The sequence below is a fragment of the Phoenix dactylifera genome, chromosome 2 (genome assembly GCF_051530095.1).
Source record: "Phoenix dactylifera cultivar Ajwa chromosome 2, Ajwa_hap1_PhDact_Kaust_v1.1, whole genome shotgun sequence".
In the NCBI taxonomy this organism is placed as follows: Eukaryota; Viridiplantae; Streptophyta; class Magnoliopsida; order Arecales; family Arecaceae; genus Phoenix; species Phoenix dactylifera.
Window position 1 is genome coordinate 50,463,992 of NC_143191.1, and position 15,926 is coordinate 50,479,917.

A 15,926-nucleotide genomic window follows, 5' to 3' on the forward strand; every position below is an offset into this window, starting at 1 on the left:
TGAACTTACTTGGTTCAAACAAGACATTCTATTATTCCCATCATTCATCGCATAGCTTTGTGGCATGGAGGCTCTAGAAAGGGAGTCCAGTGGATCTAACTCTGATTTCTCATCATGTGGAATTCTGTGATGCAGAATTTCTCTTGCATGGTTTATATAGTTCAAGAAAAGCCTCGAATCAGCATCTAAAGCTTTATCTACTCTGCTGTTTAAGCCTTCCCAGTCAATTGCATCCAGATAACGCAGTATCTCTTCCAACAAAATGAAAGCCTTGTTCTGTATTAAAAATTTTAATAAACAAGTTAATCTATGAATATTTGTTGAACTCAAGAGTGTTTCTGTTTCCTCTAACCGAGGTTCCTTAAGCAACCATGCAATATCCAAAAGTAGTTCAGATATTGAATTTTGCTTTAACACGAGAGCCTTGCAAAAGCCTGGATTTGCAACAGTATCAGTGGTCTGAGAGATGATGCTGTCTGTGCAGAGAGATTCAAAGAACGCTCCATGCATCCTCTTTAACTTAGAACATATGTGCTTGTTTCCAAAGAGGATGGGCACGAAGTTGGATGTTCCAGATTCATTTTCTACCTACAAAAACAAGCTGGCATATTATCGAGTTGCTTTAATGATGCAGACCAGTCCTAGGGACAAATCTACTACCCAGTGGAAATTAAAATAATAAAAACCTAATCTGAAATTATTTAAACCAACTATGAAACTATAAGAACTAAGAAGTGAGTATGCAGCCTGAAATTTAAAATCTAGTGCAGTGTACACAAGAAAAAAGGGAAAGAAAAGAGCTCATGCATGTATAGCATGTAACTATGATGCATGTACTTTAAGCCTAAGTAACCACAAGACAGCAAGTTCAGTGAATTACCAGATAAAATTCACAATGTCGAACGATCATGAAATTAACCTACTCAGAAATGTAGTTCACAGTTTTAATTATTTTAGGTTGTTATCTTAGGTTTAATTTCTTAAGTTAGTAAGGTTTTTTTTAATGTCTCTTAGAGTAACAAATGAACTGAATATTATAAATTGAACTTATTATGTACTTGTTGATTATTTCCTCCTCCATGAAAGTTGTACATCAAGAAGAATAGTACCCCACCAGGATAGACTGTAGCATTGATGTTTCTGATACTAATCGAGTGAAATGCTGAAGCTGCTTGGTGGATTTTCCACTAATTATCTGTTGCAACGAAGAGTCCCAAACTTTTATTCCTTTTATTCTATGAACATCCCATCTTTTAGATCTCTAAAAACAAAATTCTCTTCCTGCATCATTTGGCACTACGGATTCAAGCATCCTACAGTAATTATGTTTAGGTATGCCTATGCAATAGAATAAAGAGTAGTTGGCACATTAAACATGAACAGAAGCATCAAGCAAGCAATGGTCACTGCAAGTTAGCAATGCACCGCAAGAGCTGAGCACAACTAGCAGCCAAGAATTACAATTTACAGTAGGTCAATTTCAGCAAAAATATTTAGAAAAATGTTCACAATATACAAACCTCAATAAATGCAGGGCCAAAAATTTCTGAATCTGTCTGAGTTATATTTATCCTGAACACTTCATGCTCAATGCTTGAAATAGAGCCCACCCCATTTTCATTGCATTCGGTGATCTTATGACAGATGGCATGACAGGACTCTAATGAAAGATACTTTCCAGCAAAAGACACAAGAAATCTGCCATCAAAAAAATAATTACTAAAAAATCCAATTACTCTTCGTGAAGAAAAAAACACTTATTATGGCAGGTAAAATGAACTGGAGACTCTAGAGACGGAAACAGTTTCAAATAACTGTAACGGAATCAAAACATACAAAATCTGTGACACCCATCACCCCACTAAAAATTGTTGAAATACTGAAGATTAAAGTCACAAGTTCCTCACCGAAATAAAGAAGTTTTGGGATGTTAAAATAAAAATTGAATTTTGTCAAATAAGGCATCATTATATGAACATTTACATATAACCCACTGATAGAAGTCAAAATTCACTGCATGGAACTGTTCTCCCTTGGCAACCAATACAAACTGCAGCCATATGCAAAGAATCAAAGGGATCGCTTCAAACGTTTTTCATATTGAATTACTACTCTTAGTCATCAGCAACGATAGTAGAGTTCACACAAAATTTTCCCAGGCAATAAAAGGAACAAACCGATTTTTTTTTTCTCTTGAGGAAATAGAAAGGGCAAAGAACACATCCCTCGAAGTTACTAAAGGATGAAACAGGGAGCCCAACACTGAGGGCCCTGTACTCTTGCAACTACAACAAGCTCTCCATTACCCCACTCCCAACAGAACTCCCCTTTATCTTTTTTAGAACATAAAACTCCCCACTCTTTAGAAAAACTGAGAGCTAAACATAGCTCTGATTGTGTTTTGTTTCTTGAGGAAAATATAGCGGCTGCATTCCAGTTCATAGGGCAAGAAAAGCTTTGGACTTTCTCCTCTCCTTTCCAAAAAAAGCTCTTCTAACCTGGTCCAATCTTCTGACTACCCACTTCAGGATCCTGTAAATGGACACCAAGTGCATGGATAAAGAAAAAGAACTGAATTGATCAAGATCAAACTGCCTCCAATGGAGAGTAGTTTCCTTTCCATCCAGTCTTTTGTTGACCTTGTTAATCAGCAGTTACCAATCCAACTTCCCCAGAGTCCTATTGCTCAATGAAAGAGCCAAATACATTAAAGGTAAACTCCCCAACCTAGGACCAAGTACACTGGCTAGGAACAAAGCTTCACAAACCCCCATGATGGTGCAAACCATGAAGCTCTTCTAAAATTAACCCTCAAGCAAGCAACAAGCTCGAAGGTCAGAAGAACAAACCTAAGGAACATACTCAGTTAAAATCTGAAGAAATTCATCTCCAAGAAAGGTTGCAAGTTGCAACTACACATTATGCTTACATAAATCTCAGGTGTTCAAAAAAATATATGCATATCTAAATAACTTAAAGCAGTAATTATCAGTATGATGTCACTCTCTAAATCCCAAAAGCCTCAATTAACCTCTCCTGTTAAACAAATAATTTCATTTAAATCACAAACATAAAAATACTTAAAAGCAACCCAAGATAGCAGAGACGAACTGAAAATCTCTCTGCTAATAAATAGCTAACCCCTAAAATTAGCTTTAAAATTCCGATTGTTGCCAGATATCTAATCCAGCTTCAAGTAAACACCATTGTTTAATACTTTAACTGAATGATACATAAGCTTAAATTGGCTGAATCTAGCAGATATGGGTTATAGAAAACTCATCTCTTGAGTTCACTACTGCAGACTCGTCGACACCTACTAAATCAATCTCCTCTGGATAATATATTTCCAATTCAACCCAACTCAAACAAACCTTGTTAAACCATTGAACATATAGTACCTAATAGAATAATCACCTGCTGCAACCAATAGCTTGCTACTCTGCCTCTGAGTAAACAAATTCTGAGACCATGAAACACCATCCGGATTAGTATATATAAATCACAAAAGCAATAGCACTTCAAAGATGCTCAACCTCCAGGATTGGTCAATTAAAAAATAAGGATCCACGTTTGAAATGTAAATAAAGTCATTTCCTCCATTGAACACCTAGGTCATTCAATTTTTCTTGAAAATTTTCCCTCTATTCCAGTTGAATCTCATCTCAAAACTTATAATCCTCTCAATTATGATTCAATACCATCGATAACTTACTCAAAACTTGAACTTCTCAGGGGATCTTTTAAGTGAATAGTTGAATCCAAGTTCTCTAAATACTGATGGCTGCAATCTGTGACCAGCTGCCTACTTACTTTCTTTACATTCTAGGTTTTTTAGAATCTAATTGTGGTATACCAATTGTAACCAGTCATTTCTAAATCTGAGGCATATCAGACATTTGAAACGTAAATGCACAAAAGATGAAATAGAAAAGAGAAATATAACTGTTTGTCATTCTATGCTTTTCTTCTTTTTTCTCTCAGCTCTCCCTTAAAACTTTGTTCTTCTGTTTTGCTTCTTTTTTCCTTCAACATTTCTTTATTATGAATTATATAGACTGCAATAAAAATTTCACTAAAAATGAATTAGGCTAAACATTATCAGCTGACCATTATAATGAGGCTTCTCGATAGACTTCAAGGTTATAGTGGACAACTTCAATCTGGCCATACATTTTTCAATGGAAATAATTGCTAAACTCAGTAAATGTTTTACTTTTTTTTTAGAAGTTCTACGTGGCTTGCAGATAGAGCCTGCAGCAAAAGTTGTGCTGCTAAAAAAACTTGGGCCTTTTTTCATCAAAATGGGATAGGACATGGGGCAAATCAACAAAACTTCATGCAACGATTGGAAAAAAGATACAACCTAATACGAACACATCATCAGCCCATTGAAAATTGGGGGTCGAACTTGGATTGGTCTCAACAACTTAACCCATCCAACCCACTTGGTGGGCAGGGTTTGGATGAGGTTTTACAAATTTGGGTTGGGGCTTGGGCTCCAGAATTTTAGCCTAACCTCAAACTGAGGTGTTAGGATTGAGCTTAAACCCAACACAAAATCAACCCTAGGCCAACCCAAAACCAACTCAACCTGAACCAAACCCAATAAATAAATAATTCATATTTATGTTTCATATAAGATTACTTATATGTTGCATCCAACTATGACTTTAGTCATGTTAATTATAATATTGTGTTAGTGTATTCCAAAGTCAATGGATGGTTGCGACCTCCCCATTAATATTAGTCCAGCAAAAACATCACAAACATTCCCTCTAGCTTAAAATTTCTAGTCAACCCGATCTAACCTAATTAACATGGCCCAACCAGTGGCGGAGCTAGGATTTTGGGGTTTTTTTTGTAGGGGGGATGGGGGTGGGTAGCATAAGCTTTTTTTAATTTACTAATATGGTAACCAGTTGAACTAACAAGAAAATGCTAATTTGTTATATATTTAATACATGCAAGATTGTCATTGTTTCAAGTAAGATAAAAAGGGTTTTCTATATCAAGCACCATCCAGTTGTCAAAATACAACATTATATAGCAAACCTAAAATATATGAGAATCGAGCATTTTAGAAGGAACTGTTATTATTATTATCGAGGACTCGAGAATATAGTAAGAAAGAAGAAATCCCACCAGAAAAAAATAAGGAACAAATCCTTTTTGAGAGTTAAGAATATGCACGTTAAGTATTAAAAGAAAATTAATTTATAGCTGATTTCTTAAAATATATTAGAACACATCATGGATTTGAAGGATAGTTTGTCTCCTCTTGAAATGTGATCTATGGAGATCCCAACTCATAAATGGATCTTCTTGTATTTTAAAAAGAAATCCTAAGTAATAGGTAGATTGAGAGAATATTTTTATTTTTGAGCGCCTAAACAAACATGGAAATCCAACTATAAGAGTCCACTTCTTAAAGCCCTATATTTTTGGCTTTTTTATGAGGGATGGGGCAGCAAATGAAAGGAATTTCTCTATTATACGAACCCATGTTCAAGGGATTCCATTTTTTTTTTTTTGGTTGGTCGCGGGGGGGGGGGGGGGGGGGGGGGGGGGGGGGGGGGGGGGGGGGTGGCGTAGCGAGGCAAATGAAACCAATTTCTCGATTATAAGAACCCATGTTCAAGGAGTTCCATTTTAGGGGGGCAATTGTCCCCCCGCCCTCCACTCGGCCCCTGTAGCTCCACCGGTGAGCCAAACCCAACCCAATGCTAATTCGACCCAACCCGAATTTAGCTGAACATGGGATCTTGGATGGGTGAGGGTTGGGGATAAAAAGGTTGGGTTAAGATTAGCCCTCAACCAACCGAATCTGCCTCAGTTCCAGCCCCACTAAAAATTGGTGCCAAAATTCTATCTAAGAAAACCTTTCTCATTCACAATAGATTACGCTATGAAATCTAAAGCGGCAGTTGGAAAAGAAGAAAACCTTTCTCATTCACCATAGATTAAGCTTTTGCAACCAGAGGGCAACTCTGAAAAAATTCCTAGGACACTAAAAAAATACAAGTCAAATACTCTAACTAAAATATAGCCAGATACAAGGTCCACAATTTCGGTACCGGTACTGTATCGGTACTTTATCGGTTTGATTCAGTACGGTACAGTAGACCATGGTCCAATAGAATATAGGCCAGCACCACAAGTCACATAAAGTGCAGCACCTAAAGCATTGATCCAATGCCACAAATATCAAAATGATGCCTAGTAACAAAATTGTTATACCTCATATAAAATCCTTGCAAATGTCATGTCAAGCAGAAGTACAGGTAAATGTAATGCCGTTTATTTGTCCACAAGTATTTTAGATGTTTGGTTAATTCAGCTATGTGTTTGTCAAAGCATATTGGTGTGAAAATGGATAAAAAAGTATATATTCAAATCTGGTTTAATATCCAACTCTATTAGGCTATGGATATAAATTTTAGCATCCAACTAATATCCATATTCCTATTCTACCGGTCAAAGAAAAGCAAATAAAGATATGGAAATAAATATTAACATCCAATTAATTTGTGTTTCCGCATTCATATTCATCAAATAACAATGCATGTGAATATGGACGTTAAGGATTGACGAACAATGCCGAACCGTGGTTCAAGGCATACCGAATCGGAACAATCGGCTAGCAACATGGTTCACCGGTTCAAAACGGGATATAAGGCTGACTGAACAAAACTGCTTCAAAATCCTCTTCACTCACTTCAAAACCCTCAGTCGAAGGCTCCATCGCCCTATTCGCTATGTTCGAAGGCTAGAGAAACATCGGAGGCCCCTTCAAAATACTCTGGCCTCCATCCTGCTTAGAAACCCATCGTGCCCCTTTGAAACCCAACAACAATCAGAGGTAGGTTGTCTCTCTCCCTCCATCTTTCTTCGTCCCGGCCTACAGCCCGCTTCAAAGCTCTTCGAGAAGCTTCTTCTCTCTCTCTCTCTCTCCCTCTCTCCCCCTCCCTTCCTCTTCCTATCCCTTTACCTCCCTCCTCTCTCTCTCTCTCTTCCTCTTTCTCCTCCCACTTCTCTCTCTCACTGTCTTCATTTCCGAACAAGGGAGAGTGGAACAAGAGAGGGTTTCGAATTATTTTTTTTATTTTAAAATTTTGAACTGAAGCTGGCAAACCATATGCTGATTTTAGCTCAAAATTTGAAAATAAAAAAAGAGTCTGAAACAGATTGAAACAGCACAATACTAGTATCGTACTGTCGGGTAAGTAGTACAGGTTCCAATACCAGTGCATCCAACCTGGATGGATATATTAGTATCCGATCCATAGCCCATCCATTTCAGCCCTAATTGCCAAATGTCTCTCTCCTATAGTGATATTGGTCTTATGCATAAGAAAATAGAAGATAAAAAAGGAATAAAAGAAACCATTGAATTATAACTTGACCATAGGTTCTGAATTATATGCTCCCAAGGGATTAAGAGATTCAAAAGCTGCTGGCTTTAAACAAATGTTCATCTGTCTTGATCACCCTTTGTAATTATTAAATAATAGCAAAATTATAATCTCCAAGAGATTAACACTTCTGTTGCTCAACCTAACATTCTGACAGAAAAAAAAAACAATCAAAACAGTCTTATCATGCAAAGCACTAGAAACCATATTGTGATAGTGTCCAGTGTGACAGATTTCCATAACTTCACACTCACCTTATATATGCACTACCCAACCACATTTTCATGATCTGACTCATGACACCCATGTGACTATGTGAGGATAAGAGAAGTCACGGGGAATAGAAGAAAAAATAAATGCTATTGATCAAGTAGTAAAAATATATATATACTAATTTCACCACCAGTGTTTGTATTAGCTCTACCCAAATTCCTGGGAAACTTTAGTAGTTAAAGATTAACTGCATAACAAAATAATGTCAGTACATACAAATATCAAGATTGGCACACAAAATACAAGAATGGTCAGCTGAAATAGCAGTTCATAACCACGTGGTTGCACACACTAAGAATAAAAATATGCCAGAGTATCTGCGATGTAAATTGGAACAAGGATAAACAATCAGTATTAAGACAAATACATGTGCAAAATGTAGTTGCAGCAAAAAGTTTTAAATCTAGTGGATTTTACCGGAATTTAGGCTGGTCAAGATAACTGCCACAGGCTACAAATTCCATAGGTTTGCCGGCCTCGAAAAAAGTAGGATACACATAATGAAGCCATGGAACTTGCACCTCCATCCTGATGCTATTTAACAATGTCCCATCTAAATTCATGAGCAAAATAATCTTAGACACCATTTGAGAATTATAATTGTTTTCAATCAAGATACAAGCACAATTCTTTGGAATGAGGTGTAGGAACCAATTATTGACGAGCAATCTTGAGAGGTCAGCAAGTATATATAGTAGCACATATGCCTCAGTAAAGTTACCGATGCCAGGTCATTTATTCATCATTAATGACTCATCATTTGGGGAAAGTACAAAATCAAGCAGGAGCGCTGAAAGAAACAATCTTTTTTCTTTTTTTTTTGGGTGGGGGGGGGGGGGGGGGGAGTATCATTGAAGAATCTTTTTCTTAATTAGAAAATACAAAGACAGGTTTCTCTCATGTCAAGTACTACAAATTCTCATTGAAAAAAAATAGTTATTTCTTTCTATAAATAACGAACTCGACCTCATATAATCATGCATTGTATAATCAAAAAATAAGTTTCTATTTTAATATGGAAAGAAAAGATATTATACAGAATGGGTAGAAAGAGCCCATCCCTTGGCTAGTGCTGTTCTAAGAAACTAGTGTTGTCGCTGCCTAAGTGCCCACCTTAATGTTTTCATCAAGTTTGACTATTGAGGATGGTATTGATTTAGAAGATGTAGAAGATCAACACAAACTACCAACTTGGAAAATTTAGTACTAATTCATAAATCAATACCATCCTCAGTAGTCAGGTATTGATAGTTTGGTGCTGCTGCCTAAGTTGATAGATGTTTAATTTTTTTTTCACCTTTTAGGCCACCTAGAGAGTCTGGATTCCAAAAGTGATGCCCCAGTATTTTTCAGAAAAAAAGAATTTAAATAATAAACATCTCTGATAAGGAATCTAAACTAAATAGGGCCATCCTACTTGAGATTATTGCTTATGAAGGTGCCAACCAAACTATTTACCTTTCACGGTTAATAGAATGCACTTGTGTGTTAACCTTGTGTTGACTTGATTTCTTGAGAACCAAGTTAAAATTAGATTCAAGTTTGCCAAATTAAGTAACTATTGCTAAGCTAATCTTTTTTGGATTGTGAAGACCTGAATTAAACTTAATGAAGTCTAAGCTAGCAATTTGAGACCTCAGCAATTAACATGCCTAGTGGCCCTAGCCTAGATCATACACACTACATAAGACATATTTAATAGATGTATTTGACCGGTTAAAAGGTATTTATATCAAATGCATCATATTTTACCCATTAATTAATGATTATTTATAAATTTAAAATTTAGGAGATTTTTTTCTAAAAATTACATTTAAATAGATCAGCTATATAAGTTGTGTATTATGTGATTGATATTGAAGGGAATGTGAGATAATGATGGGAGTTGTTACTTTGAAAGAATCCAAGTTCCTATGAAATTCTACTTAAAAATATCTAATATACAAAACATGAGCCCATGGTACAGCACTTCCTTGTTAGGTGGTAACTCAAGGTCCCACCATACATTTAAACTTTATGCTTGGGAGCAGGATGAAGAATTGAAGGATTTCTTTTTTTAGAAAAAAGGCATAAGATATCAATAGAAAATCTGCAGAAACGGGCCTGGGCTAGCAGCCCTACCTCAAACGCCAATATGAACCACCCCGAAGTCACTAGGTGAAAAGAAACAAAAGCAAGCAAAAATCCATAGAGTGGGTGGGTTGCTAGTTAGTGGAGGCCCATGCTTCGGCCACATACTGGTCACCAATCAAATAGTGGATGGTCAAAGAGGCAAGAACCAAAATCCCTTTGACCATTCACTTTTATATAGATATTAGGTTTATCATTTTAAATTTATCATTATTGGGCTGTTTCGACCTTTGGATGCCTTCCTAGGCATTAATAGTGCTCAAACTGGGGTTGGGTCAAAGCAGGTTTCCAAGCAACTCGAGCCAAGCCCGAATCCAAATCAGCCCAACCCATGCCCAAGCCTAGCACAATGGGGATGAAAGTGCTCTAGGAGGGGAGAATGGCAACAGGCTGGGTATGGGTCGGGTCGGCCAACACTTGTACCCTCCTTGCAATTAAAAACCCTATACCAATACCCGCCCCTTACCCATCTCAAGCCAAGTAAAGTAGATTGGGCGGGTTGTGGCTAGTTGAGTCGGGCAGACAAGACAAGTCAGATCGGGTCGGGTCGGGTCGGGTCGGATAATTATAACTTATAGCTGTAATTAATGAGATTATAGCTACTATATAAATGGGAGAAGCTTATAGCATATTCTCTTATGACTCAATTTTTGATTTAGATAGAGAAAATCCTAGTATACATCAATAACTACAATATATTCTAATTAGAAACATTCATACATAAGTCAAATTAATTGAGGGCTTAGAAACAAAATAAACAAAAATAATCGACTGCTGTGATTTTCATAGAATATATATGTTTTCTAAGTTTCAACAATAATAAATTTCTAAGTAAAAAGAGGGAGGGACAACTAAGGTGAATAGGGCTATGACGGATATCATCTATCTAGGAAACCGAGAGAGGGGGTGGATTAAGGTTATATTATGTCGAGTCGGGCTCGGGTCAGGTTTGGGATGAGGCATACTATTACCCGTGCTCGACCCAAACCCGCTTTAGATATTATATCTAAAACTCATACCCGACTCCGAGCTTACACAAGTCGGGTAAAATCCACCCCATTCAAGTCGGGCCGGGTCGAGTACCTGATGAGTCGACTAAAATTGCCACCCCTAGGGGAGATCTAGAAGGGAATGGAAAAAGGGAGAAAGAGAGAGATGGGAGGCAAAAAAAGGCAAGGGAGGGGGGCGGGCAGGAAAAGGGAGGGGAGGTAAGTGGGAAGTGAGAGGGCGATGAGGGGGGGAGAGAGAGAGAGAAAGAAGAGACAGGAAGTGGAGAGGGTGGGTTGAGGGGAATGGGGGTGAGAAGGGGGAAGAGAGAGAGAGACAATGGAAGTTGAAGAGGAAGGGTGGAGAGAGGGGGACAGGTGGGAGGAGGGAGGGGACAACTGGGATATAAGGGGAGAGAGATGAGAGGCAAAGATGGAGTGCAAGGTGTAAGGGGATTAGGCAGTGGGTTGAGCTCGAAATCGGGCTTCAGGGTGGGCTCAAGCTAGGCCTGATCTTCACTTGAGCTCTACTGCCCGATCCCGAACCTGAGCCCAAACCCTTTCAAGCCAAGCCTAAAGCCCAACTTGAAGCTAGCCCAGTTTGAGCCCTATTCTAACACTAAGCATTAGGAAAACCTTCACTACCCATCTGCCACTTGCAGTTTTTTAACACATTTGCAACACTCTAATACAAAGCACTCTAATTAAATTTAGAAACAGAATTTCTTAAAACAAACATGCTAGTAAGCTTTGTTAAACACCGCATTATAAGAGTTGTGGAACGGCATTTTGTTGGACCCAAATTCGATAGGGCTCCTCACAGTAAGAAAGATTGGCTGAAAAAATTATGATGCCTCTAGTATCAAAAATGCAATCACATTTAGAGATTGGTTCAATCCTCCTTTGCAACCAAGTCAAAGCACAACACATACAATTTATTAAGTTTTACTTATAAATTGAAGAATTATGGCTGCACTCATAACATTGTCATTGATTACTTTTCCTATTCTTCAAGAAGTTTCTTCAAATCTTATAGGCTATTCCCAAGCTCTGAGTGTCCATCTTCAAAAGTTGATTCCCAACTAACTTAGAACAATGACACAAACATTTTTTGGCGATCTGCCATTTAAAGAAGACAGTAGTTGAGTGAAGAACCAAGGAATAGTTCAAATAGTAGCAAGAGAATACCTATAATACATGATGTCATAAATCTGTTAACTATTCTTTTCACTATCAAATTATGTCCAATAAAAAGAGCCAAAATTGCTGCAGCACAACCACAATGATCCAACAATGCTAGATAGCATGCAATTATAACACCGTTCTTACCCCAATTACATGATATTGCCTTTTGGATCATTCTCATTTTTCCACATTCTATATGAGATGGCACTCCGCTATTTTGTGAATCAGACATTTGATGGACAAAAAACCAAATATAAAATCGATTCTGAAAATATTCAAACCGTTCCAAGTTATACTTAGTGCATCTGCAGGAACAATTTCAGTTATGAAGTCTAATGCATTTGAGTTGATTAGCACACTAAAGTTGAAAGTTCGTTGTTCTGTGATGATGTTAAAAAGAAAACGGGATCTATTAGTATTACCAAGTTGGACATCAAATCAAGAGATGTTTAGAAGTAAGATTTACTCTCATGTCAATGTTTCTTGAGGCCTACCAGCTCGATAAGTATACTATTTTTTTCAAAACATGCATCTCATCATAGAAAAATCACTGAAAATTAATAGTATATAAACTATGTAAGAAAAATCACTGAAAATTAATATTATATAAAGTATAAACTATAAAGTATAAACCATGTACTTCAATGAACAAAGAAATGATCCAGATATAGTTGCAAACGCCAAAATAATACTTAAAAGAAGTGTGTATAGCTGCTTACGGTCAATTTCAGCCAAAACTGGCCAAAACCACCAAAAACAAACAGTTTCGGTCGAAACTAGCCGAAACCACCAAAAGGTCCAAAACCAAACAATTTCAGCTGAAACTGCTAAGGATCTTTTTTTCTCCCTATGGGATTCGGGCCGGACGACTCCAAAGCCATTTCTAGGTGCTTATGAATATAGACCTAGCCCGGCCTGTGATCCTATGATTTTGCTGGTTGTACTAGCTCAATCCATGAATCCAATAAGATTTTCAGCCCAATCATCCAAAAATATCCTAAAACTAATTGAAACCCAAGATTAGGGGTCAGTTTCAGTTTGGGCTTATTAGCCAAAATCAATCAGTTTCAGCCAAGATAGATTGTTTCAGCTGAAATTTCAAACCTATACAAAGTTTTTCATAAACAAACATGCTACAATGAATATCTCAAGTTGCATAAAATTTCAATGCTAATAAGCCTAATTATAAAAAAAAAGAAATACTTCAGCAAGGATGAAGTGATCATCATTATAAAGATAAAATAAAGGATAAATGGAACTTATCTATCCAAATCAATGGAGCAATGACATACCTTCTAAAACTTGAATAATGATGTTATTTAGGTAAATATGAATGTTGCCTCTTCCCAAAAACAAACTTTCAGGTGCACATACCAAGTCTTTTACACAGCGAGCTGCATCCTGAGACAGCTATATAAAACACAAATAAAATCACATAAGAACATTCAGAATGTTCCAATTAGGTAGGTGATGCCACTCTCAAACTTGAAATTAGATCGCTCAATGGATAGATGAGAAAGAAAGAGATTGGATTTGATTTCATCACATAAGCCTCTAAAAGAGGGCAGGCCTTGGCACAATGATAAGGTTGCTCCATTCTAACTTGGATGTCATGGGTTCGAAACACGAAAACAATGTCTCCACACATGGGGTTAAGGCTGCATACGTCTGACTCTCCTCAGACCTTGCAATGATAGGAGCCTCATGCATTCGAATGCCTTTTACATAAGCCTCTAGAACAAGATGGAAACAACCAACTTAAGAGTATTACTGCAATGAGTAGCAGTTCTAAAGGAGAGAGGCTATTGTTACAAGGCCTGATAACCTTAAGGCTGTGTTTGGTTAGATAAAATCCGAATATAGGAGATGGGATAGGAAAGATAATAGCTTATAATGCCAAACAAGTTGGCTTTTTACAGAACAAAATATTTCTAGTCAAGATGGGATAACCCATTTTTGCAGAATAAATCAATTTCTTATCCTGTCGCCTTTGTAGCAAAAGTTATTCTTCCCTTTCCTATTTTCCATCCCATATTTTATTTTTTAATTATTATATTCATCCATCTCCCTTCCATTATTACTCCAATTGGAAATCAAGCAACCCAATCCTCGGAGCACGGGATAAGTACCTTTCTAAAGGTATAATGAAGAACAAGGATAGCTATCCACCTATCCGCTACACATTCCATAACCAATCGTAGCCTAAGACTCATGTTTTATTTTTGCCTTTATCAGATGTCATAAAATTCTCTAATGCCACATCTTACATCCTACTTGCCACAGATCGATGATGCCATGTATTTCCTTGTCGCTACGTAGAATGGAGTTAAATTGCCATTAATCTAATTCTTCCATACACTACCTCTTTTTCCCACATGGCACAAATTTAGATACCATGTGCCCCATATTCTTGTTACAATCCACCTCCCTACTACATGGCATGCAATTAAATTGTGCCCATTCCCAACTTTCTTATATGAAACTACTCTTGCCAAAAGGTTTAAATACAAAAAGCCATGTGTCAATTCTTCAATGTAGCACAAGCCAAAGCAATCACGTGGCTAGGGTTATAAATGATTTTAGCTGCTCATGAACAACTCAAGATCAACTCAATTGAGGCTCAGCACAATTAGAAAATGAGCCCAACTCAAATAGTTTTTGGAGCTCGGTTCACATAGTTTTTGGAGCTTGGCTCTTAATTGAGTTGAGCCTGAGCATGGTTAGATTAGAGAACCAAAAGGAAGCTCAACTCAGCTCAGGTTAGAGCTGATATGAGCCAAGCTTGAATAGGGTATGTCAAACTCAGCTCAAGCTTGAGCCTCCCTTATATTTTGAACCAAGTCCATGCAGTGTGACATTCGTCTCAGCTCGGGGGAAAACACCCGTTACATGTGGCAAGTCTAGCAACTACAAAGACCACCACTTGGTTGACCAGCCTGCCCTCCAAGTCTACAAATAAGGAGAAGGGGGTGATGCCAAAATGAGTCCATATGCATTCCCATACTCTGCATTCAAGAAGAAAGTTCTGGGGGAGGAAAGCTAGCTAGTGTTCATGTTAGGAGTATGCTTTAGAAGCCAATTTGGCAGACGCATTGTAATTGTTCTGGAGGCATGAAATTTGTATTTGATCTTTCATCAATTAATAAAATCAGGCATTTTGTTCATTCATGTTATTATGTGTCCATGAATCGTCCTAGGAATTAATAAAATAATAACACATATTCTCAAGAGTTGAGAATTTAAGGCATGTGTAATTAATAGTTAATTCCTGAATAGCTCCTGATCGATGGATCATCACGAAGGACGGTGATCGATCCGATGAGATTAGTGCACAGATCACTTTTCTTGATGGATGAGTCTTAAGTCCATAGTGTGGGGGCACTAGGATGATTGTGCAAGTGCTTGTTAGAGAACAAGGGTACTGAGCGTGACCAAAGCAAGAAGTCACTTGGATGTCTATCCACTCGTCAGTGACTTACTTGATGCTGCAGTTGTATGACTAGTACTTAGACCTGCGATGCCTCAGCTAATCACGGTGAGGTTGCTACAGTTTGACGAACACATAAACATGGGCCTTAAGGGTCCTTGTGGTGCAGATTGGCTGCAGTAAGTTTACTGTCGGATTAGGGTTGCATCTAGATGGGATTATCGACCTTAATAGATTAGGAGTGATCCTATGTGATTTATTAGACTAAGTTCGAAAGACCTTGGCCATGGCAGTTCTGGAAAAAGAGTTTTTCAATCTCGAACTTGAGTCAAAAAAATCTAACATAAGATAGACGATGGGGTTTGACGAGTTATCCATAACCTTCGTCATGTCAGGATCCATGATAGAGGTACTGTATCATACGCTAACTACACCTAAAGGTTCATCCCTTCCGTTCTGCTGGGTTGTCACTATATGCTGCTAGGTGTCCCTAGTGGATTGTGAGACTCG

The 15,926-nt window shown here is 37.6% G+C and overlaps 1 protein-coding gene across 4 annotated transcripts in view; it reads right to left on the bottom strand.

Moving 5' to 3' along the window:
- Positions 1-15,926, bottom strand: part of LOC103724228 (squamosa promoter-binding-like protein 9) — a 38,148-nt gene that overhangs the window by 3,685 nt on the left and 18,537 nt on the right. For all 4 annotated transcript variants that reach the window (XR_015975782.2, XR_005511407.3, XM_008815422.6 and 1 more), the window contains exons 6-9: positions 13,282-13,399; positions 8,106-8,241; positions 1,521-1,698; positions 10-588 (exon numbers count right to left, since the gene is read on the bottom strand). Coding sequence is in view for 2 of the 4 variants with exons in the window: in XM_008815422.6 (XP_008813644.3) it covers positions 10-588; positions 1,521-1,698; positions 8,106-8,241; positions 13,282-13,399 (1,011 nt within the window). In the remaining 2 variants the exon portion in view is untranslated. The remainder of the gene's footprint in view (positions 1-9; positions 589-1,520; positions 1,699-8,105; positions 8,242-13,281; positions 13,400-15,926) is intronic.